The sequence below is a fragment of the Megalobrama amblycephala genome, linkage group LG21, assembly GCF_018812025.1.
Source record: "Megalobrama amblycephala isolate DHTTF-2021 linkage group LG21, ASM1881202v1, whole genome shotgun sequence".
Classification (NCBI taxonomy): domain Eukaryota; kingdom Metazoa; phylum Chordata; class Actinopteri; order Cypriniformes; family Xenocyprididae; genus Megalobrama; species Megalobrama amblycephala.
In genome coordinates, this window is record NC_063064.1 from 3,563,390 (window position 1) to 3,589,935 (window position 26,546).

The window sequence follows — 26,546 nt, forward strand, 5'->3', positions numbered from 1 at the left end:
GTTGGAAAATGCAAGGTCTTCCCTGAAAGAGACGACGTCTGGATGGGAGCATATGTTGTTCTAGAACTTGGATATACCTTTCAGCATTGATGGTGCCTTTCCAGATGTGTAAGCTGCCCATGCCACACCATCAGAACCCCATACCATCAGAGATGCAGGCTTCTGAACTGAGCGCTGATAACAACTTGGGTTGTCCTTGTCCTCTTTAGTCCGGATCACATGGCCTCCCAGTTTTCCAAAAAGAACTTCAAATTTTGATTCGTCTGACCACAGAACAGTTTTCCACTTTGCCACAGTCCATTTTAAATGAGCCTTGGCCCAGAGAAAACGCCTGCGCTTCTGGATCATGTTTAGATATGGCTTCTTTTTTGACCTATAGAGTTTTAGCCGGCAACGGCGAATGTCACAGTGGATTGTTGTTCACCGACAATGTTTTCTGGAAGTATTCCTGAGCCCATGTTGTGATTTCCATTACAGTAGCATTCCTGTATGTGATGCAGTGCCGTCTAAGGGCCCGAAGATCACGGGCATCCAGTATGGTTTTCCGGCTTGACCCTTACGCACAGAGATTGTTCCAGATTCTCTGAATCTTTGGATGATATTATGCACTGTAGATGATGATAACTTCAAACTCTTTGCAATTTTTCTCAGAGAAACTCCTTTCTGATATTGCTCCACTATTTTTCACCGCAGCATTGGGGGAATTGGTGATCCTCTGCCCATCTTGACTTCTGAGAGACACTGCCACTCTGAGAGGCTCTTTTTATACCCAATCATGTTGCCAATTGACCTAATAAGTTATTATATTGGTCCTCCAGCTGTTCCTTATATGTACATTTAACTTTTCTGTCTCACTTTCAACATTTGATATGTTATCTATATTCTATTGTGAATAAAATATAAGTTTATGAGATTTGTAAATTATTGCATTCCTTTTTTATTCACAATTTGTACAGTGTCCCAACTTTTTTGGAATCGGGTTTGTATACTAGTATCAATGTACTAATAGTAAACTTGCAAATGTACTATTTTAATACCGCTTGGGACTAAATTGGCCCAACTGAAGTATACGTTTAAGTGTACTATTGTTACGAATGGAGACTCAGGCTGGAGATCCAAGTGCAGCGTTTTATTTACAGTGAGAATGGTCGTACAGGCAGAGTCAATCAGGAACAAACGGAAGCAGCAAAAGACAGGCAGGGTCGTAGTCAGGGTACAGGCGGTAGGTCAAAAGGCAGGCAGATATCACTCACAGAACAGTATACGAGGCAAGGATCAGGACAGGCAGCAACGGGTCAAAAACAAGAAACAGGCAGGAACGATAACAAGCAGGCAGACAGGATAGAAACGCTCAGAAATTGCAACAACAGTTAAACAATACTTCGCGGTGAGGTGGTGTGTTTGGAAGTCCTTTATAGTCCTGTTAATGAGCTGCAGCTGGGTGTGGTAATCAGTGTGGTGTGCTAGGGTGGATGTGGCAACAGGTGATTGGTGTGAAGTGAACATGTGACTGACAGGGAGAATTGTGGGAAGTGTAGTCCGGGGAGTGACAGGAACAGACGGTGATCGTTACAACTATAAGTGTAACAGTAGTAAACTTTAAGTACACAACTAGTTTACAGCTACCTTTCTCATTTTTACTGCATCTGTACTACAAGTGAACCTATATGAATAAGTATACTAGTAGTTTACTATTTTAATACTAGTAGTACATTTTTAGTACACTTTGAAATATACTCTCAGTAAACTACTAGTTTAGTGCAAGTATGCTTATAAGTTTTCTTTAAGTGAACATAACACACTTATAGTTTACTTTTTATATATTATTTTTGCACTTTAAGTATACTGCTATGTTCCTATTTAGGTATTATATTTTATACTTGAAATACCTTTAACTGTACTTTAACTCTTTCCATTTTAAAAACATTTTATTCTAGCTTCATGAATTCCTTTTTTATCAACACTTAAATGTGAGGTAAGTTTTATTAAAAAAGAGATAACATTTTAAACGAAAAGCTGATAAAATTGCATTTTTGTCAAAGACTATGTCCGGATGGGATTCAGGAATGATGATCAAACACAGATGGAGTAGATCGAGTCCATCAACACCCCAAAGCTTCATAGTCCTCATTCAGTAACGTTTGGCAGTTTTGATTTATATGCTGTTTAATGTTTGATGATTTGCGTGAGTAATCTTCTATCGCTTGTTTCAGCTTCTTCTTCTCCTGCATTTTGATCCAGAGATTATGTACTCTTTCAGAAAATGCGTAACAGTGCCCCCTCCTGTATAGCCTGAAAATTCAGTTAATGTAGAGGAAAGAGTGAAGTAGATTTGAAGTAAATTCCTATGTACACTACCAGTGGACTAGCCTACACATAAATTCAGATACTCAGAATTAGGAATATATCCATTTTCTTTATAAATCAATATTTTCAAACAATGTACGTTTATAAGAACAGTATGTAAAACTATGTGAAAATGGCTACTAAATCAAAAGATTAAACACAACTACAAGCCAAGTATACTTAGAACAATTAATTATATTTTTAAGTATATCTCGATCAAAAGGCCAAATATACTTAGACTTTTCTGTCAGTATAAGAAGTATACTTGTGCAATTTAAATACATTTCTCAGAAGTACATAAAGTATATTTCTGATAAGTATATAAAAAGTAGACTGAAAGTATACTTTCTTATTATGAAGTATGCTAATAGCACACTTGAATAAAGTTCTTTTTCGTAAGGGTGAGCATCTGTGTCTGTTTTATTATCTGTTTCAGAATTCAAATGAAACTGAATTCAAACGAGTACGCAAGCGTGCTCTGTCACATATCTGAATATGAAAACCCTCACAAGCATTCCCGCACGCTGTACCTCTCCAATATCCAACCAAATCTGATCTGTGACATCATTTCCTGCGCTTTAGGGATCCACACCGAAACCCGCTGCATCAATATGGTGCTCTCGAATAATCTCCTGATCATAAATCCTCATCAATTAATCCCTCGTACAGCAAAACCTTGCTTCTAAACAGCTTACCAGGATTGGGCATCGGCTACAAAAGCATGTCTCTTATTGTGTACAATTCTTAGCGCTGCAGTAATCCGAGACAGATGTGTTTGTGTGTGTGTGTGTTTATAAAATGACTGTGCATCATGGGTATGAAGGTTAAGTAATCCCTGGTGGGAAATCACAGCAACAGGGCCGTTCTGGGTCACACATCTGTGTGTGTGCGTCACTGCTCAAAAGACATGTTGGAGTCTGATGGTTGAGTAATCCCTTATGGCTAACCACAGCAACAGGGCATTCTTGGGGCAAATGGCAAGATGTGTGTGTGTGTGTGATGTCCACCTATGCTCCAGATGTTGCAAATGCAGTAGACTGGCTGAGCATCGATCGGCTCTTAAAGCGCCCCAGAGCTCCGTCTGTCAGTCTCCGTGACCTACTTCCTGCTTTGATGAAGAACAAAGCAGCAAGAAAAATGGGGAGTGAAGGACAACTGTCTTCCTCCATAGACTCACTTATATCTGCCTCAGCAGTGTTTCCTTTTAAACAAAATCACCCAGAGACGAAAGGGAACAAAAAAAAAAAACTTTAAAAGGTGTCAAATGAGAGCAGAAAGCTTCTGTGGGCAGCGTTTACAGCTCCAAGGAAGGGATTGTGTCTTCCTGTTAAACGCTCGGTGAGCTGTGATCTGTACACGTATCACTTCCTGCAGTTTTGCTCTGACGGGCTCAGAACATTTGGATACTGATGGTGACTCACACATCTGACAAAATCTGGGCTATGACTGAGCAGATTGTACAGTGATTGTACACAATGATTTGACTATGTAAAGTCATGCAAATGCCTTCATAATGCATCAGAAATGGTTTAAACTTTAAGATTTTTGTCCACTACCCTGGTTTTACTTTGAATCTAAATGATTTTTCAACATTCTGTCAGCATTTAACATTCAATGTTTTGAAGTTATATATTTTTGATGGGCTTTTATATTGCCACAAAAGAACACTTAAGGCCCCGATATACTCATAGCATATTCTTTTTCGTTCTTTGTTTAGGGGTAAAACGAAGTTTAAAATATGTGAAGAGCGATCCACTGTTTATATGTTTATATATATGGGATTTTATTCAATAGATTGCTTAAAAGCAAGCCGCTTTATAGTATCAAACATGAAAAACAGTGTCAGTGCCTCATTTCATCAGAAGCACAACTTCATTTTCTACTATAAAGCGGCTATCCAATGTGTTCACCTGCGGAGATCTTACCTGGACAGATTCAACAGATGAAATGAGTTAGAGAAGAGTTCCGTGTGAAAGAAGGTAGAGCCTCAGCGCACACCTCCTATTATGTTACCATCACTGACCAATGGTAATACGAAGGTGTTTCGCAGCTGAAGCTAACTTTTCCTGAGAGTTTGCTTTGGCAAGCCGTTTCGAACTCCCAACGAATGAACTTCGTTTTGGCCTGATTTTGTTCGAAATGACGTCACATCAGTTCGTTCTTAGATTTCGTTTGAAGTAAATCAGTGCCTTTCCCCCCTAAACCTCACTCCTATCTGGGTCACGGCACCAATGTGAGTGGTCCTACCCGCTCTGAGTGGGATTTGAACAAGCATGGGGAGGCTGGCTTGCTAACAAAGACCACAGCCTCTAGTATCAGTTGTTAGTGCGCCTCACGAGGCCAGGGCAGTGAGGTTTACTTGCACAGCTGTTACTAGTTGGCCTCCATTACACTTCAGGCACATATAAAAGTGTAACTATGATAAGCATGTGGAAAACAACAAATTTTAAAAATTGACTGTAGCCTGATATAATTACCACCAAGAAACATATCATGGATGCACACTTAAAAACAGCGCAAGACATGACAATCATAGACATTTGTCTGAATGTGTATGACTAGTGGCACATGCTTTAAAGGTGATTAATTGAAAACACAATGTTTCCCAGAGGGTTCTGCTGTGCAAACTTTAACAACCAGCTAAAGCACAAGATGTTATCAGAATGCTAATTAAAGAACTGTCAGTAAAAAAAAAAAAAAAAACTCTACAAAATAGTCAATATCACCAACGATTAGTGGATTAGTCAACCATCGTGACCAACAAACTCTAATGACAACTGGAATAATTCATATGCGACTCCAATATTGTATGACTTGGATTGTACGAACATATACAACTGTCATACTGTATGTTTTTTACAATTGTGCACAGGTTTAGGTTTTGGTCATGCGTTCTATGTGTCTTCCTCTTGTCTACTGCACTGATAGGTTTCAACGAATTTCAAGTGGACAAAAATTATGAATATTCAGTACTTGAAACGTTCAACAATCAGATGCACAACAATCAAGCCCCATTTAAGATGCATGAGCAGAACAAAAGAGTCTGTAAATAATGTGTAAAACCATTTACGAATTACGTAATAATGGTCTCACGAATGATTTACACGGAGCGTTGGTGCTTCCATTCATCACAGTCTCGTTTTTGTGTGATTAAATATGTGTTCTCTGCCTTTCTATTTCTTTTTAAAATATTGATTTTATCATTACAGTCTTACACTATATGGTTATAAATCTTGGAATGACTTTGAAATAACATGGAATCTTACATGGCCGGATGAGTATTATACAGATATCCTTTGATCTTTTATATGTGAGAGCAAAGCCTCATGCGGTGAGATCAGAAGCCGCAGAGAGGCCAGAGAAGGATTGGTTTCTGACGGAGAACAACCTTTATGAACAGCCACTGTGTTCCCTGCCTGTACATAAACTTCAGTCCCCACTTATCCCGGCTCTCTTTGTTTGGTATCTGAGTCTAACAGTGGTGATTTTGAGACCAGACCACGCCACAGTATCCTGATGATTTCTGCTGTAAAACCAGGCCTCCTACCTCTACACTTTGGTGTAAACTCATCTGACCTGCACATAGCTCTTCACATAGCATGAAGATGCCCCATTTTTGGTGGTTGGTTTTGTTACATTACAGTGTAAAAGCTCAGTTTGAGAGTATTTCTTATCAATCAGAGCTCAGAAGCATTGCCGAGAGGGAGGACAGGATGTATGTGCACAAGCGGTGCTGGGCATTGCATACTAATGGAGAGGCATGAGTCACTGTGGTGAAAATCTGAGGTCTTTTAAGGACCATTCGAACAATAACGGGTATTATACACACTAGAGTTTACTTTTATTTCTCAAATTGTTTAGCTCTTGTCCCAAACATGAGCTCTGTATAATAAATCTGTAACATGTATTATGGGAATTGTGACTTTGAGCTTTGCTTTGAATAAAGATGCAACTTGTTTGGCATAATTCGGTATATGTCTTAAAATAAATGTTTATTTAAACACTTCAACAAGCACGATTAACTTCAAAACACCTTCATATGTGTGGCAAAGACTCACCTGTTTGTAGGAGAGGAACACAGGCCGACTGAAGACGATCCACTCCACCACTTTACTGCAGGGTGGGGTGGTCAAAGAGCCGATGTAACGGTAGTAGCTCCCGATTGAAGACGGCAACAGGTCTCGGAGCACAAAGGGCTCTAGAAATGTCTCTTTCTCTGAAACAACAACAACAAAACATGTTGAGAACATAAGGATTTTAGTAGTTTGTTGGTTAGTAGTGATTGTATAAAGGCGGCAAAAGGCAGACTTTCACAGTCTTTTAGAGGGAGTACAAATGGAATGAGTCAATCATTCGGGAATTGGTTGGACTGCACTGGTCATGCTGTGCCGTTTGGATTCCCAAAAAAGAATCAGTCTATACTGGTCGCACAGCTTTTCGTTCACTAAAAAGAATTTACTCATAAGAGTCATTCATTCGATATTTGGTTGGACTGCACTTGTCATGCTGTATGGTTTGTATTCACTATAAAGAACTGGCTCATAAGATTCATTCTTCGGGAATCAGTCTACACTTGGTCACACTTTATGTTTTTCATTCACTAAACAGAACAGACTCATAAGAGACATTCAATCAGAAAGTGGTTGGACTGCACTGGTCCTGCTGTGTGGTTTGCCTTTACTATATATATATATATATATATATATATATATACAGCTCACAAGAGTCATTCTTTCAGGAATCAGTTAATGTCTACCGTACACCAGTCTCACTATACTGTATGTTTTTGATGGCAAAGAACCAACGCTAAAAAGAACCAACTAATAAGATTCAATTGTTTGAGTCAATAGAGGTATGCCATTACTTTAATAAGCAATCAGATTGTTGCAAAAACACAATAAAACCCTTAGGATAGCTTAGAATCTGTATAGCAACCACCCACAGCAACATGACTGTGAGCTTAGCATGGGAAACACTACTCATAATTTCATTAGAAAGTATAAAACTCTGGTTATGAAACTTATCCATTTATTTATTTATTTTTACACAGCGAAATGGGGCAGCTGCAACTTTGAGATTAATCTCTGTTTTGTCCTGGAATTGTTTTTCTCCACTTGTTGTGTCTGTTGTTTTTCCAAAAGGGGACATGGGCCAGACTAAACGTTCAAGCTGTGGATGAGTTGTGCGTTTAGCATTTTAAAGCCACTCGATCCTCGAGAGGACGCAATCTGCAGATTTCTACCCATAATCCTCCTCTGATTGAAACGCTTATCAGTTCCATCCAACAATGCCTGCCCAACATATGGCTGGCCTGGCGACATGATAAAACGAGAATCGCTTTCAACTTGAGTGTTTCTTGTTCTGATTTTCAAATGCACAAACATTGCCTGAAATCAAGATAAACAGATGCAGAAAGCTGATTGGTTTGAAGCGAAGCGAGGATGACGCACAAAGAATAAAGTATCTCGCCAGCCCACTGACCCATATTCCAAACCTAACATTGTGAAACCTGCTCAGCGGAGCTTAGAATGCAAATGTTATTCAATTTTGAAAAAAAACATATTTGCAGGAATTCTGCACATTTGATAATAGTAAAGCCTGAGCAGTTTGTGTGATTCTGTACTGACAATCAGTGTGGCGATGGCCGGGCAAATGGAGACTTCAAAACATCCCTGGAAGACTGAATTAATGGACTTGTAATACATTCTGTAGTGAAACATAGACCTCATTTCTCGTTTTCATTTATGCACCCCAGAGAAGTGATACTCGGTTGAGCAAACAATACTTGACGACTGGTGTGGCACAAGGGGACAAACAAGAATGCTCAACACACAACGGCACTACCAATCACAGCAGGGTTTAGAGATACTGCAATCTGATAGCCGTCTCATTATCACTCACTGAAAGAGAGAGCAAAATAAACAGAAGCATGCGCTCATTTATATGCAGCTGGGTGGCTAGTGTGTAAATGGGAAGGCTAACATGCCTTGTGTTGTGTGTATATTGAAGTTAAGGTTGAATGAATGGTAATCCCCTGAAGGTTGGACTGGGAATGTAGAACTAGAGAGAGAGAAGCTTTTGCTGTGCCTCAGTGGCATGGTAATGGATGCCACGGAGCGCTTTTCTGTCACACGCACACACAGCCACAGGGCAAACACTCCAGTCACACATCCGTGTCTGAACCCAGCACGCCATGGACTCTCTCCGCCACACGCAGTCCCGCCGCCGAAACGTCCGTCATGAGGTTACATCAGCTGACTCACACTAGGAGAATGAGCAGAGCCTGTACAGCAGTGAGGATATTTTGATATTTTTTGCCACTTTTATGCCACAATCTCTGATGGATAAAGTCAAGCCCCATCATTGTGAATGCCGTTTTATGTTTACTTTAAAGGGGTACGCTTTTATCATTTGCCGTCCCAGACGTATACATCTTTCCTTCTTTAGATGAACACAAACAAAGATTTGTAGAAAAATAATCCATCTATTTGAGTCCATATAATGCCAGTTTTTGGGTAGAGTAACAAAACTTTAGCAAATAGAGGCCATATTCTAGACTTTTGTAGCATTGTAAGTGCACTTATACTATTAGTCAAGGTTTCTTGCACCATAAACAAAATCATTTAGTTTTACCTGCTCCTTTTCTGCCCTCTCTCTAACCATCAGAGCTAAACAGACTTTTTTTGTGTTACTGTACCTTTAAAACTTTTATATTTAATGACCTCTATTATGATTGCTGAGTGAAAACTATCAAATTGTACCAAAATTTAATTTACAATGACGTTCATAAGGGCAGGGCAAGTTACTGAAAACTAAATAGACCTTAAAGGATTAGTTCACTTTCAAATGAAAATTAGCCCAAGCTTTTTTCTGAAGTGAAGCGATGCATTTGTATAAAAAATAAAAATAAAAAATCGGTAACACTTTATTTTACAGTGCCATTGTTACTACATGTACTTGCTATAGTAATAACACTAAATTATGCATAATTACAAGTAACTAACCCTACACCAAACCCTATTCCTAACTGTAACTCTATAGTAAGTACATATAGTTAATTAATAGTAGTCAGTAATTATTAAGTAATTACAATGTAACTACAGCACTGTAAAATAAAGTGTAACCAAAAAATGCATATTTAAACCAGTTATGAAGTCAAATATCTAGCTTCCGCCAGACCACTTTCTGTATTCAAATTAAGCAAAAATGGAATTGGCTCCGCGTTAATTCTGTAAGTAGAATAGGGAAGGCGTAGGACATACAGCGTAAGCTTTTTGAAGAATATGGAAGGCGGTCTGGCGGAAGCACTTGCAAGGCGAGCATTTGTGTTTAAAAAGCATATGCATTTTTATTTCTTTTTTTTTTTAGAAAATGACCGACCGTTTCGCTAGGTAAGACCCTTATTCCTCGTCTGGTATTGTTTAAAGCCCTTTGAAGCTGCACTGAAACTGTCATTTTGACCTTCAACCATTTGGGTTCTGCTGAAGTCCACTATAAGGAGAAAAATCCAGGAATGTTTTCATCAAAAACCTTAATTTCTTTTCGACTGAAGACGGACATGGACATCTTGGATGACATGGGGGTGAGTAAATTATCAGGAAATTTTAATTTGAAAGTGAACTAATCCTTTAATGCGAATGTAAATGTGGGTGGTCATATGTTAATGTGCTTATTGCGATGTCATCACAGACATTAGAAAGTTTATCTCTGCACTTTTTGGTAAACAACCCAACAATTTGGTGTGGTTCCTGCCTTTGAGCAACTTACTTCTGGGTGAATGTTATATCGCCTAATAATATTCATGAGGCAAGATGATAGGGTTTAGATTGTGTCCTTTTGGCCATACGTTATAATTGTGAACATTTCTGATCAAGTTGCTTCATTTCCATAAATAGTCTGAGTGGACTGGAGAGGGAGCTCAATCTACATTGTACATCATACTCTGAAAAAGCAAGGAATTTCTTGTTATCCATTATACATCCTCTTTAATAGCTTTAATAATTCTGAAACTACTGACGTGAGCGAAGCTCTATACAGACCTCATTTGTCCCCGCAGCTGACGTTAAAATGAAGCATGAACTTCATGAGAGATTCATTAAAGCCTGCTCATGTTAATGTCAGGTGAAAGAACAAAAGCTTACATCCTTGAATTAAGGATTCGCAAGTAACATGTTCCCAGAGGGCCTGCATGTGTCGTCTCGACCCAAACTCCATTGTAATCTGCAAACGCAAATGCACTGATGTTCACACTGGGCCGTTCTCACAGAGTGCACACTGTCTTGTAATATACGACTGAGCGTTCGCATGGCATGTCCTCTTCTAACGTGTGGTTAAATATTAAGAGAAATTACCTCATAGGAGCTTAATGGATGATCACTTAACAAGACAGCTCTTCTCTTCCACCAGCCGAGAGCTTTTAAATACAGCGTGTAAAATGCTGTCTTCTGTCATGGATGCATGCCACTTAAGCGCCAACACTAACCAGACACTGCTCAAAATCTTCATTTTAGTAGTCAGAGTGGAGATAAACAGGTTTAAGAATTCACATACGGCCGCATACGATTAATTTGAGCTGCAAATCATTTGGTTCAGCTTCCTGTGCGTCGTGTACATATGCGGCAGAAGATCGGCAGGTTGAAATTACAGACATCTGAGAGCTGACAGCGGACACGGCTCTGAATGTGTGCAGACCCCCTGCTCCTCTCTGTCTGGGATAAGAAGAGATAACACAGCTCTGTCCCACCTCCCACCGAGAACACACACACCTCCATCCCGTCCCCTACTCTAACCCTACTGAGCAAACAAAATCAGCACGCTCCAGCAAACAGGCTGCACAGTGACTGGTGTGGAAAGAGTGGATTAAAAGGATGAATAAATGTGCCTCTGTCTGCTCTCCTCTTGTAGTGTATCATTTGAATCAAAGGGTCAAGGTTTGGCTGTGGATGCTGCAACTAGACCAATATTGGACAAAAACAATCTTTCTTTATTGATGGGCAAAAAAGTTACCATCGTTAAAGTTACCATCGTTTATTACTGTATTCACAGAGACAAGACTGTCATTATTTTCATTATTAAACACTTGCAGCCTGTATAATTCATAAACACAACTTCATTCTTTATAAATCTCTCCAACACTGTGTAATGTTAGCTTTAGCCTGTTAGCCACAGAGCATAGCCTCAAACTCATTCAGAATCAAATGTAAACATACAAATAAACACTGTACTTACGCGATTAGACATGTTGCATGACAAACACTTTGTAAAGATCCATTTTGAGGGTTATATTAGCTGTGTGAACTTTGTTTATGCTGTTTAAAGGGGCCGCAGCCTGAATCGGCGCATATTTAATGATGCCCCAAAATAGGCAAAAAAATATATGGGGTATTTTGAGCTGAAACTTCACAGACACATTCAGGGGACACCTTAGACTTATATTACATCTTTTGAAAACGCGTTCTACGGCACCTTTAAGAGTTTGCTATAGAAGCTTGTTTCCGCAACTGAATAAAAAAGTGTGACATATTATCTCACAATTCTGACTTTTTTTTCTCGCAATTGCGTGATATAAACTGCGAATGCCCATACGACAGTTTAAAATATTAAAGTATTAAATAACTTTTTATTATGCACACTTTTTTTTCTCAGAATTGCGAGTTTAAATCGCAATTCTGACTTCATAACACACAGTTGCAAGTTATAGAGTCAGAATTGTGAGATATTAACTCACAATTGTTATTTATAAAGTCAGAATTGCATGATATAAACTCAAAAATGCATGTTATAAAGTCAAAATTGAGAGATATAAACTCGCAATTCTGACATTTCTCTCGCAATTGTAAGTTTAGATCTCGCAATTGTGACTTTATTTCTCGCAATTGCAAGTTTATATCTTGCGTCATTTTTATTTATCTAAGGCCAATTATCGAATTGCATTTATGCCACCTCTAAAAAGAATATGAAAAATTATTAAAAAGTCTGTGTAAATACACCTTTTGCAACCTTTTGTTTAATATTGTATAAGATTTTTTTTTTTTATTGAAATTCTCAATATAGTTGTACTTTATTTTTTTATTATTTTTCTTAAATGTGTATTCCTAACAAGTACTAAAATAATAATCAATGGAACTGGATTTTAAATTAAATATTATATTTTACGATTCTCATCCCTATTCGAGTCGCATTGAGACAGCAGAAGAGATTTGGGAATGGGCTCTTTTAACCACACAAAACACCATAACAACCGCATAATCATCCTGGCAACATCCTAGCATCATGGGAGAGACTTTTGCAAGTGTGTGGATGACTCAGAATATCAGAATATGTAAAAATTGAGTTAATCACCATCATCACATCTTGGTAACCCTCATCATTGTCATCAGATTTAGCATCATCATCTTCGACTTCTGGCAGCAGGTGGAGGCAGAACTATCTTGGTAAAATCCCTTTTGAGTGGGCACAGTTTAAAGTGAGTGCCATTATTACACTGCATTAGAGCTGATCTCTTTGTCAGAATGGCACTGCGATGCTTTTAGTACCACGGACGCCCGGATTACACCACGACTTCATCATTCTCTCTCTCGCTCACTTTCTACGAATGTCTCAGTGGGCAGCACAAATCGCAGGCCGGTAATTACCATCAAAGCCTCGCCATGCCTTTAAACTTCACATGGACACATAGTGAGACGTTCCTGAGATGACTGAAAAGCAGGCAGAACAAGAGTATATTAACTAAGAAACCCTTAAAGACGTCAATTTACTCTGTCTAAATCATGGACAGACCTCTGCGTTTCATCTTAATATTCCAGAATATACAGTTCACGCTGGGAGCAGTTGGTGGTGTCTTCATCATTTCAGAGCTTTTAATGTCTGGAAGCAGACAGAAGGAACATTAAGGGAAATTGTACGATGACTTTCGGGGAGTCAACTTACACAAGGCAAAAAAGGTTATTTTTCGGGATTACATTCATCTTGTGAAAGTTAAAATGATCTTTTGGTGCCCCTAGCATACCCTTACGGAACAAAAAAGAAAGAAATTCCAGAGAAAGAAATTCTGTTTTACCACAGAAAGAAATTCTGTTTCATGATGCTAGTGACAAAGAAACTAACTTTTATTTGATTTATTTTTTTTAGTTACAATAATGCTGTCAATGTGCCATCCGATACTGATCCTAATGGAAAGCCCACCCTTACAAAAAGTATTATGATGGACAAATAGTAGCTTTGGGTACTTTTTTGTTTGTATATCAGCATGCAGTTCTTCAGGCTAGCACCACTTTTGTTCATTTAAGTGCCTACCTTTACTTCTATCACCTGACAACAGAGATCGCCAATCAAAAACACAAGTAGAAAATTACACACATTCTCAACAAAGCTTGAGACAAAATGAGTAGATAATGTGTTTGTGTATACATGTGTGGGTGTTTGTGTGATTGTCAGTCTGGATACATGACAGGTATATACTGTGTGCGTCAGAGATGGGCACTCGAGTTAGAGACTCGGATCGATCGCATCGATCGCATTTTAACAGACTTCAGACTCGGATCGGATCGACCTAAATATTCAGACTTGATCGATCGGCATAAAATATCGGATATTTTAAAAACGACTAAGTCTTTTACCCATAACTACTGATATAATAAATAAAGTTTGTGTTGTGTTTAAATGGTTTTATAATATCTGCATCTCATATATTTCCTTACTTGTCGTGGTAGACTGGACTCTTGTCATAGAATTTGATTACGTATGTCTGTGCGGATAAACTCCGAAATTCATAATAAGAGTCCCAGCAACATGCGGGAGCACCGTGCCATTGTGTTCTTTCGTTTGGGTTTATTATCACATAATCAGCTAGATGCACAGAACGTGGGAAAACAATTAAAGACACCGGAACAACATCATCAAATTTTATGAGACATCACATCCACAAAGGTTAGTCACATTAACTCACAAAACTAGCTATTACTCTGTGGTGTAAGCCTGGTAAAATATGAACAAAATCAAATTGCCTTTAAACCTAGACTACGTTTTATCAAATCTTCGATTATTTGCGCTTTTCTATTTCTTAATGTGTGTCCATAAGAGAGAGAGAGATAGAAAGAGATGTTAATCATTTATTACTTAAAGCTCATATTTTAATGTATCACATTCAGCATGTGTAGAGTTTTCTATTGACATTCTTAAACATTCCGAGGTTTGATATGTTCTGATAATGACTGCGTCAATAACAACGAAGCTGATAACAATCTGCTGTATAACAAACCGTGACCACTGGCGCCATCTTGTGTCCGCTTTTTTTTTTTTTTTATGACTGAATGACTCGCTCGAGCACGTCTCTGATAAAGACCTCGGGAGACCGGTCTCTTTTCCCCATGCATGCACACTGGTGTCCTGGAGTGGGTTTGAGAGAGAAGCGCAGGTCCAGCAGGGGCGAGCACGTAGAGGTCTCTTTCCCCCATGATGACACTGGGTCCTCGCATCCAAGGGTAGAGGGGAGGGATCCAACTCATTTGAGCTCTACCTTTTCTTTCAAGTGCCCCAGCACAACGAGGACACCAGATCCCCTGTTTATTTTGGACACTTTTACTCCCACTGACACTTTATTCCCCTTTTTGGACATTTTAGGTTTATTTTTATGTTTGTTAAATGCCACATGTGGCTTGCAGACCTGCCAACCTTGGAAAAATTTTTCGAGTACCAGTGACGGGACGGGGCACGGGTTTATTTTTATTTTTTTTTGGGGGGGGGGTATTTTTTACATTTTTGAGAATACAATACACAAAGCACACACACCCATCTTCGTTAATTTTGACTGTTAAAGTTTTTTTAATTTGACACAATTAAAAATTTCACTACACCTGCTCAAAAGCATTTTTTTAAATTCATGATTAATCTTGCATTGCATAATGTGCTCTTATACAAACTGACAACCACAAGTGAATTGCATTCATATATTTAATATGGACTAAAATTTTTTGTTTGCAATTTCAAGAAGGCTATATTTACATACAACTAACCTGACAGTTGAGTCGTTTACAGGTTTTGTAATGAAAACTAGTCTAAAATTAAGAAACCCTTAGAAAACAGTAAACATTGAGTTTACATGTGATTCATTTAAAATACTTAATTTATTATTCCAATATCCAAATATGATACTAAATCCCACAGAAAAAAGGGTTTCTATTTGTAGCGTGCTGTCTTTGAATTATAAACAAGACAAACATTCGCTGAATAAAGGTTAGCCAATACAAACATATTTATAGAAAACAGTTGACAATGAATAGAAAGGACCAATAAGAGCAAAACGCATCGAGTATTCAGGAATATCAAGAAGTTAGTCCGACATATAACGAGGGTTGTGTTAACTAAAGTGTCCGTCATTTACCGAATCTTAAAAACACGGGTGGATAATTAAAAATCTTTTCTTACAAAAAAAAAATAAAATAACACAAGCAAGTACAAATTTTAAACCAAACACGGCAATTTTCATTTTACCTCTCTGTGTGCGCGCACGCGTTTGTGCTTATGAGAGAGGGCTCGCGCAGCATTGAGACAACGGTCATTTTAAATGCATAAGTAACTAATGTGCTAGTCTTCATACAAAATAAGTAGGCTATGTAGCATAATTAGTTACTTTAGTTAGTATTAACACAATAACGCAACACATGTAGGCTATACGTTTCTGAACACTGAGAATAAATAAATAAACGCCTGTTTCTCCAGACTTGCGCTTGTCAGTCAGTCACACATCACAACATTTTCATAATCAGCGATTTCAATTTTATTTAGATTTGTTGTTCAACATTACTTGTGCATTTTATACCCGTTTACCTTAAGGAGTTAAAAGTGCGTGAGTGTGCTTTCCTCGCTTGAGAATTCAGTCAATGAGACGGCGGGACTCGGGAGTGAAGGAGGGATCGAGCGGGATTTTGTGTTGCTGTCGATTTGCAGTGTCTTTTTATTGATAGGCCGTACGCATTTGTCAATCATCCCCGCTTGCTTTTTGAGGAAATGAACCCAGCGCTGATTGGTCGAACTCTTTTGCTGGATTTGAGTACTACGCGTGCACAGAGGAGTCACCGGGTTTTTCCGTAGTATAGAGTGACAAATCGTACCAGCGTACTTTGAGGTCAAAATGCGTACCTGGTACGCAAAATGCGTACATGTTGGCAGGTCTGGGCTTGTACATGGAGTTTTGGAGCAGACTAAGGACATGGATTACTAGAACCAAGATAAACTTATTTGGTTCAGATGGTGCCAAGCGTGTGTGGCGGCAACCAGGTGAGGAGTACAAAGACAAGTGTGTCTTGCCTACAGTCAAGCATGGTGGTGGGAGTGTCATGGTCTGGGGCTGCATGAGTGCTGCCGGCACTGGGGAGCTACAGTTCATTGAGGGAACCATAAATGAGCAGAGCATGATCCCCTCCCTTCGGAGAGTGGGCCGCATTCCAACATGATAATGACCCCAAACACACCTCCAAGACGACCACTGCCTTGCTAAAGAAGCTGAGGGTACCTAAACCCTATTGAGCTTCTGTGGAGGCATCCTCAAAGGGAAGGTGGAAGAGCACAAGGTCTCTAACACCCCCCAGCTCCGTGATGTCGTCATGGAGGAGTGGAAGAGGACTCCAGCGGCAACCTGTGAAGCTCTGGTGAACTCCATGCCCAAGAGGGTTAAGGCAGTCCTAGAAAATTTTGACACTTTGGGCCCAATTTGGACATTTTCACTTAGGGGTGTACTCACTTTTGTGGCCAGCAGTTTAGACATTAATGGCTGTGTTTTGAGTAATTTTGAGGGTACAGCAAATTTACACTGTTATACAAGCTGTACACTCGCTACTTTACATTGTAGCAAAGTGTCATTTCTTCAGTGTTGTCACATGAAAAGATATAATAAAATATTTACCAAAAATGTGAGGGGTGTACTCACTTCTGTGAGATACTGTATATATATGTGCATGTAGTAGACACACAGGTCATCAACAAATTAGCAGGAGTTGTTGCCAGGACAATTAAAAAATACATGTAACTAGTAAAAAATAATATATAACAAATTCCAATACTGAACCCTCAACCTGAAATGTGCATGAAACATTCTACTAACCGTGATGCACCACTCCTCTTAGACCATGAATGATCGGATCTACTGCTGGATTGTCCTTCATTCCCACCTGAGAAAGAGAGAAAGAATACAAATAAAAAATAATGACTTTCACCTTCATGTTGGGAGTTACAGACAGACAGACAGACAGACAGACAGACAGACAGACAGATAGATAGATAGATAGATAGATAGATAGATAGATAGATAGATAGATAGATAGACAGACAATAACTTTTGATACAGGAAAAAGCCGGTAGATATCTGAGTGGAGTACATGATGTGTTTTGTGCTGATGTCATACAAGCAAAATGATTGCAATCACACACAAACACACACTTCACATAAGAGAAGCCATTATGCTTCATACCGCTTCAAAAGCTGCCTGTGTTTGAGATGCACCTGAACTGACAGAATTGTTGAACACAGACAAAAGACTCCAGAACGCAATAAAACCTGAAAGAGAGAAGCTATAGTACTGACCTTTAATGTGTGTTTCTGAGCATATGTTCCTTAGCGAAAGAGACTGATGGCTTGCTCAGTGCTGACTATATACAAAAATAAAATTGGTTTGAAAATAATTTGAACAATCTTTGACCGCTAAAAAAAGCAAAGATCAGGGAAAATCCCTAACAGGCAGAGCATATTTCCTTTGCTTCTCTTGGATGGAGGTGTATCAAATACAGGTTTGTGCTTTTAAGAAGCCCCTATAGGGTTGAATCAGGAGACAGGCTTTGACAGAGAGGACCCAAGGGGTGAGGTCTATTGTTGAGTTTGTGTGTGTGTGCGCGCGCGTCGCTTGTGTATCAAGGAAGCCAGTGCTGGTTAGCCGATCTAACCAACATTCTCATGAGGCAGGAGTGAAAAGGATTCACACACTTTCTTTGGCCCTTAGCCACCCTCTCTCTCTCTCTCTCTCATAAATCTCTCCAGGCTCTTTGAACACTCTTGTGCTGTTTCTTGCATGAAAGAGAATTCCAGAAGCTCAACTCAGGAAGTGGGCAGTAAGAGTTAACGGCACAAGTCTGCACTACAACAACTGTCTTGAACAGTTCTCTTAGACAGACTTCAGTCCCAAAGTAAAGACTGCTGTTCACTGAGGTCACACGACAGACCGAAAGACAAACATGGACAGACACACAAATAGAAAGCAGAAAAGCAGACAGACAGTCAGCGGAATGACAGAGAGACAAATCTGCGCAACAGAGAACTGACAAAGAATGGCACAAATAGAAAGCAGACATGCAGATAGAAGAAAAGAGGACAGACAGACAAATAGACAGCCAGACAGCCAGATAGATAGATGACAGACAGACAAAGACAAAAACAAAGGACAGTAGATAGACAGATTGACAAAAACAAAAGGATAGACAGCCATTTTATGAAACAGGAAAAACCTGGTAGATAGTCTGAGTGGAGCACAAGATGTTAGAGTTTGACAGACAGATAGATAGCATGATAGATAAATAGAATGATAGAACAACAGACAGACAGACAGACAGACAGACAGACAGACAGATAGATAGATAGATAGATAGATAGATAGATAGATAGATAGATAGATAGATAGATAGATAGATAGATAGATAGATAGATAGATAGATAGATAGATAGATAGATAGATAGATAGATAGATAGATAGATAGATGCTCTCTAATGTATCAAAGGCATTCCAAAGGTATTGTGAAAATTCAATCTTTAGACTTTGGGTTTGTTTTTGTTTTTGTTTTTTTTTGTTTTTTGTGTAGCAAGAGGAGGTTGGAATGGCACTGTGTGGAGAACAAAACACAGAATCTGCAGCCGGCATATTTTTCTTATTCTAGTAGCAGGACTGGCTTGCCTCAGGACAGCTATACAGCCAGAGTGTGTGAAAAATGACAGAGCCAAAAGTGTCAGGGCTGGAGGAAGAGAGAGAGACAGTGTGAGGTCTTTGCTGGTCAACAACATCAGACTGACAATGGAGGGAACTTAAAGGGATAGTTCACCCCAAAAATGAAAAATATGTCATCATTTACTCACCCTCATGTTGTTCCAAAATGAGATTTTTTTTTAATAATTATAACAACAGAAGTCAACTAGTTACCAGCATTTTTCAAAATATCTTATTTTGTTTTCCGCAGAAGAAATGAAGTTATTCAGGTCTGAAAGACGAGGGTGGGTAAAAGATGAGAATGTTTGTTAAAGAGAGCAGCTGCCTATGTAGAGCATTTCAACTTGAGTTACTTATGAAGTTCCCATATCGCCTTAGCAGAGCGCAGACATTGAGAGAGTTTTTGTTTTGTTTTTGTTTTTTTAAACAGAGCTCATATCGTGTTCTACATTGCATTCATATACACTGGAACAAGTGAAAGCACTCTGCAAATGAGCCTGTAATGCCAGAAGTCACCCACAACCCACAAACACCTGGACTTCCTTGTAGAACAAACCCTGAGGTAAAATAAATAGCAGCAAACTGCTTTAAACTCAGTTTAAGAGCTCTGTTCCACCTCACAAGTAAAAATAGCACATGCAAGTCAATAAAGTTCAAAGTACGTTTTAGCAGATGGAAAATAAAAATGCTCATTTACAGTATTAAGCTCAGAGTGAGGTTTTTAATGTGGCAGCTGTGAGCTGTACCAGGTAAACAGAGAGAGAGAGAGAGAGAAAAAAGCCCTGCGATTGATTAAAAGTAAATGAGGAACGCAAATAACTGCCAGCTAATAAAACAGCACAAGACCATAACTTGAAACAATAACCAACAATGAATTATATACAACCTAAAAACGATTTATTGTGTCCCGGGTCACCAACAAGCCTGTGGTTTCAAGTGTATTAAAGAAAAGCTTTGGCTACATGCTAAAAGCTAATAGCTGTGCTCTAGTGTGTGGACGACATGTGTCTTGTAAATAAGCCTATGAACGTATCATGACAGATGTCACGACTGCTATCTTCCTTAATCAGGGATAGATAGACTAAACGCTTGGGCAATAAAGAAAATGGTGTGAGTTTCAAATAAAAAGAGATATCGAGCGGGACACATGCTACAAGGATTTCCTCAGAGTATAAGTATAGGTGTATAAGTATAGTATAAGTGTATAGGAAAATATTATGAGACAGGGTTTGGGGAAAATATATAACACTCTTTTCACATGAGATTTAGAATCTGAAATTCTGTATTGTCATTTAATGATTAGTCTTCTGAGTTTTGGGGGTGAAGGGTGCAGAATTTCCCTGATGAAAATTTGTTCTTCAAAGAAAAGCTACAGTTGCAAATGTCTATAGCAAACATCTGCATACATTTCTGTGTTTCTGTTATTATTTTTTTCCCCCACCATTTTATACACTATTGTTTTTGTCCTTCGTTTTACACAACTGTTAAAGAGTAAAGGCCTTTGCACACTGAGTCCGAAATTCGCATGCAAAATTTTCGCACGTTAAAAAATAAATTCGACCTCACGTTAAGTCAATCACGTTTGCACACTGCCTCCGAAACTTTCGTCCGTCAAAAAAATATTCGGATCAGGTTCGATTTTCTGCGTTTTTCGCATCCGTGGCATGCATTTTGAGAGACGTTTTGATAATTCAGAGCCACCGTACTCAAACGCAAAAATCCCGAATGCCATCTGACAAGCTGATCCACTGCCTACAGCACAAAACAGCAGCACTGAATGACAAACAACGTGCGGAATACAAAGACAGATTGTGCCAGTAGCAAAGCATCAAACTGAGCCACTGACATCCTGAAGTAAACTTTGAAACGCTCGGGATAATCACACAGCTCCTTGATGAGGTGAAACTCTTTCTCTCTATGCAATCGCGAAATTGGATGGACCCAATATTTCCTCTTTTTAAGGAGAGAGAGGACAACTAAATCGTGCTCACTGCTTGAAGACTTCATTTTGTATTGTTTTGCGATTTTTTTCGCAACGCATTCATTAATACGCATCGGACTCAGTGTGCAAGGTCTCTGTGCGTGACGAATTTTTAGGATTACGAATACGAAAAAACGAATGCGAAAATTTCGGACTCAGTGTGCAAAGGCCTTAAGTATACGTACACTAGTGTTTCAAAGATTGGGTTTGGTTAGATGAAGTCTCTTCCGCTCACCAAGGCTGCATTTATTTGAGCAAAAATACAGTAAAAATAGCAATTTTGGGAAATATTATTATAATTTAAAACAACCTTTTTCTGTTTTAATATATTCTAAAATGTAATTTATTCCTGTGATCAAAGCTGAATTTTCAGCATCATTACTCCAGTCTTCAGTGTCACATGATCCTTCAGAAATCATTCTAATATATGCTGCATAATATTTTGTTGAAACCTTGATAATTTTTCAGGATTCTTTTATAAACAAAAAGTTCAAAAGAACAGCATTTATTTGACAGAAATCTTCTGTAACATAATAAATGTATTCACTGAATAAAAGAATTTCTTTTACATACTGGTGAGACGAATTAGCTGTTAAAGCAGAACTAAGTAACTTTTTTACCTTCATAAATAGTTTTCTAAGTCCTTATGATGGTTAATTGACTTGTAGTGGTGTGTTTGAGGCGTGCACTAACCCCCAAAAAATGTCAAAATTGTGAGATGCAAACTCGCAATTGCAAGAACAAAAGTCAGAATTGTGAGATAAAAAGTCACAATTAACTTTTTTATTCTTTTATTTAGCGGCGGAAACAAGCTTCCATACACAACAATTGATCCTGTTTTAGCTTCAATTCATATTTCAATTCACATTTATTTGTAAAGGGCTTTTCACAATACGCATAACCTGATATTGCTGAGTTCAATATGTTCCTGGGTCAACATATTTGTTGATCCTGGAACAACATTCAAATCAACCAATCAGATTTGAGGGACAAGTTTACAGATTATGTCAAGTTTTGGCTTAAAATCATGAATTGGTGCTTCTACATCAGTGTTATTCATCTATCATTTCCCTCTGATTTTTGGGATAACTTATGGGTAGGGTTAGGTTTAGGGGTAGGAATAGGAATAGGGTTAAGACTAAATTTTCAGACTACAATGTTGTTCCAGGATCAACAAAATATGTTGACCCAGGAACGCATCTAACTCAGCAATAGGGCTGGGCGATATATTGCATGCGATTCTCACGCGCATTTCGTCAGTAAAGCCGGTTCCCTGATTACCGCTAAAATCGGCCATCACCTGCTTTCAAATGGACCGGCATTTAATGGACAGAGCCGTAGTTCACTGATAAGCCACGCAATATCGCATTCATTATCGAAGGCGATTCATCTGCGATATGAACGTCAGTGAACTACGGCTCTGTCCATTAAATGCCGGTCCATTTGAAAGCAGGTGATGGCGATTTAGCGGTAATCAGGGAACTGGCTTTACTGATGAAATGCGCGTGACAATCGCATGTGATATATCGCCCAGCCCTACTCAGCAATATCAGGACGTGCTTCACAATACATATCATTTCAAAGCAGCTTTACAGAAACACATATCAACATTACAATATTAGAGTAATCTGTTATCAGAGGTGACTGTGTCCAAGTTATGTAATTTCAGAAATGTACATATACAAATCATGCAATTAGCTAACATTGTATTAATTCAAACAATGTTTTAATTTAAGGCAGAAACAATGAGCTTACTGAAGTAATGAATACATGTTAACAAATGATTAGGATATATAGAAAAAATTAAAATGGTGCCTATTGATCCTTAATGTGGAACAATGTTTGCTGTCGAAGCAAATATAGACCAAATTAAAGCTGCAAGCAGCGATGAAAGGGCCCTCGCACCTGGCCTCAGGAAAACAGTGAACAGTGGTCGACATGCATGTAAGCGAATGAATACAGGAGAATTATGCCAAAGTCATTTCGAAATGCCACACTTCCTGCTGCCAACACGTGGCACTTTGACCATAACCGAATATTGCGATATAGATGTGTTCAGGCCAGGACTGTTATCAAACACGTGAAGTTTGGAGCAGATCGGACATCATATGCCTGAGTTACAACAACTTCCTGTTTCATGGCGTTAATCACATACATTAGCACTTAGCCAAGTGTTGCATGATTTAACGTGTTTCTTGTATGTTTGGTACTTTGTGGCATATGATAACATTTGATGTGTATCTGGTTAAATCTCTATGAGGAGTTAATCACAGTGTAAAACATGTCATTTCCTGTTGCCCCCAGGTGGCGCTATGACTGTAACTGTATATTGTCATATAGATGTCTTCAGGTCATGACTCTAATAAAACATGTGAAGTTTGGGGCAGATCAGACATTGTATGCCCGAGTTACAACAACTTCCTGTTTCATGGCGAAACATCGAACTTTGCCAGGCCGCCACGGACACGCCTTTCAGCGAAAACTCAAGATCTTCGCAATTTAACGTCTCAAAGGCCTTTAGATTAGATTGACCAAATATGATGTTGATCTGATTAAAGCTCTAGGAGGAGTTCGTTAAAGTACAACATGTGGAAATGGCAAAAACTGCCAAAATTTTGTAGAGAAAATTCAAAATATCTCACTTCCTGTTGGGTTTACAAACTTTGCACCCAGGGGCTTTTTTGTAGGTATTGGGCTGTTACATCTGTCTACCGAATTTCATAACTGTACGTGAAACGTAGCACGAAGGGCGCTTAAATGAAATTTTGTAGGTGGCGCTATCGAGCCATTTTGCCACACCTAATTCTGAAACCCATATCAGATGTAAATTTTCACCACTTCTGACGCGTGTGCAAAGTTTCATGAGTTTTTGAGAACGTTTAGGCCCTCAAAAAATGCGATTCATTTTGGAGAAGAAGAATAATTGGCTGAGCAATTCCAATAGGGTCCTCACACCATCGGTGCTCGGGCCCTAATAACTTGCAACACTCAGTACGTTTACATGGAACGACACGATGCAATAAGATTCCAGCGATGAGCAATGCAACGCGACAATGAGAAGCGATAAAATCAATCAAAAACCAAAGCCAATCAGAAGAGAGTGTGGGCGGGCTCTCTCGGCAAGAGCACAGCAGACACAATGAAATGGGCAAATACTTAGTAAAATTCATAAATATCACACCATTTAAACATTATTTAAAGTACATACGGAGTGACTGAACCAATCTTTGTCATAGAATACACTTGTTTGTTCGCATTGAGTTGACAGTTTGAACATTCTTGTGCCCATTTATTTATTTTCAAGATCTGATGTGAATTATCCAGTGTTGTTTTCATTACAGCTAAAAACTGGGAACACAGAACGATATTCAAACTCACGTTAGATGCCAAACTTTGTGTTGCTGTTTCAGCCGCGATGTCGCAGAGAAATAGAAACCGTTTCTAAAATAGAATATTCGCGTGTCGCCGTCATGGCTGGTTAGGACAAAACTCAGATTAACATGGAAAACATACCTTTTATCGTGTGTCGCTGCGTTGTGTCGTTTTTGTGAATTGTGGGGACATTCCATAGGCGTAATGGTTTTTATACTGTACAAACTGTATTTTCTATCCTCCTACTCTACCCCTACCCCTAAACCTAACCATCACAGGAAACTGCACATTTTTACTTTCTTACAAAAACTCATTCTGTATGATTTATAAACCTTTTGAAAAATGGGGACATGGGGTAATGTCCTCATAAGTCACCCTCTCCTTGTCATACCCATGTTATTATACAAATTTGTGTCCTGATGTGTCACAAAAACGCACGCGCACGCACACACACACACACACACACACACACACACACACACACACACACACACACACGTGTTTCCTGCCAATTGTTTTTTGGACTGTTTGAAGAGTCTTTTGAACTCTGGATTATTACAGCACTGACACGTGTGTAATTTTTAAAATGTGAGAGATGAGTATACAAACCCACACATACACAATTCCTAGTAGAAGACTGAGCCTTAAATTGCTGTTTTGTGATTATCGCAGCAGGGTTGACAAAAGCACAGCACAGAACTGGAGCGAATATGTGTGTGTTTTTCCATATAGAAAACAGAGCAGTGTGAGTGTGAAGCTTCAGTATCACCAAACTTAATGGGACGAGAGAAAACCTCCTCACAAAATCAATGCTTTTTAATGCTGGCACTTAACACTGACAAAGCTCAGCAGCCGAACATGAAGTCGCTTTTGAAACGAGCAAGCTCTCACCTGAAAGAAGACAGCCATGGCCGCAATTACTCGCTTCTCCCGTATGGCTGTGTTAAGACTGTCAAAGTCATCTGAGTTATACATGAAGATCTGCATCTGTGTGAAAGAGAGAGAGAGAGAAATGTGAGAATCTTGTTAGTCTGAGATCTTTAGGCAATCAGATTGTAATTCTTACATTATCGCTAACAAAACACACATAGTCCATTATCAAAGCTAACATCTCATAATCTCATGGCCTCTAATCCGTCTCATCCTGTAATCTCCCGAGAGCGTTCGGCCTCCTCGTCTTTCCAGTCCAAACGTCAGGCCCTGTCCATCCTCTTATCACTTTGATGGGATCTTTGGCAGTAGATCAGGCTAATAAATGTGCTCAACTCTCCACGGACCACAACTCCTGTCTAAATTGGCAGCGGCTTTCTGTTATTCTCCATTGTCAATACCTTTTCCCACAAAAACGCTCCAAAAAAGACAACAAAGATGAGCGATATTCTCGCTGACAGATAGCCATCAGTTCTGCGTCAATAAAAGGCGTAGATTTAACAATGGAGAAACAGCAAGTCCTGTGGAGCGTCAGAGACACTTAGAAACAATGGAAATAATAAACATCAGCTAAAAACAAAGATTTAGAAGGACTGGAAATTCGAAGATTTTGAAAAGAACTTCCCTTCCAACCAGAGACACTTCATCATTCTGTTGTCATGGCGATAATTAGGGATGAGTGACTACTGCTGTCAGTGTATTAAAAATGCAATTTATACATGAAATCACTTGATTACAGCTCTTCTGTGATGAGAATGTTTTTAATTTCTGAATTCAAAATTATTGTGATATTTTGGGACATACAGTGAAGTCAAAAATACGATCCTGATATACCAGAAAAAAACAAAAAGCAATGGCTCATTCTTGAAAATAAAACATTATTAAGTAGTTTTGTTATTGACAATATTATAATAATATTAAGAAAAAAAAAAAAAAAATTATATATATAT

The 26,546-nt window shown here is 38.8% G+C and overlaps 1 protein-coding gene across 1 annotated transcript in view; it reads right to left on the reverse strand.

Annotated features, from left to right (window-relative positions):
* The window catches only part of ptprga (protein tyrosine phosphatase receptor type Ga), a 321,286-nt gene that overhangs the window by 63,270 nt on the left and 231,470 nt on the right, over positions 1-26,546 (reverse strand). Inside the window, 3 exon segments of the mRNA XM_048172553.1 lie at positions 6,405-6,562; positions 17,447-17,513; positions 25,558-25,653. Of these exon segments, the coding sequence (XP_048028510.1) occupies positions 6,405-6,562; positions 17,447-17,513; positions 25,558-25,653 (321 nt within the window).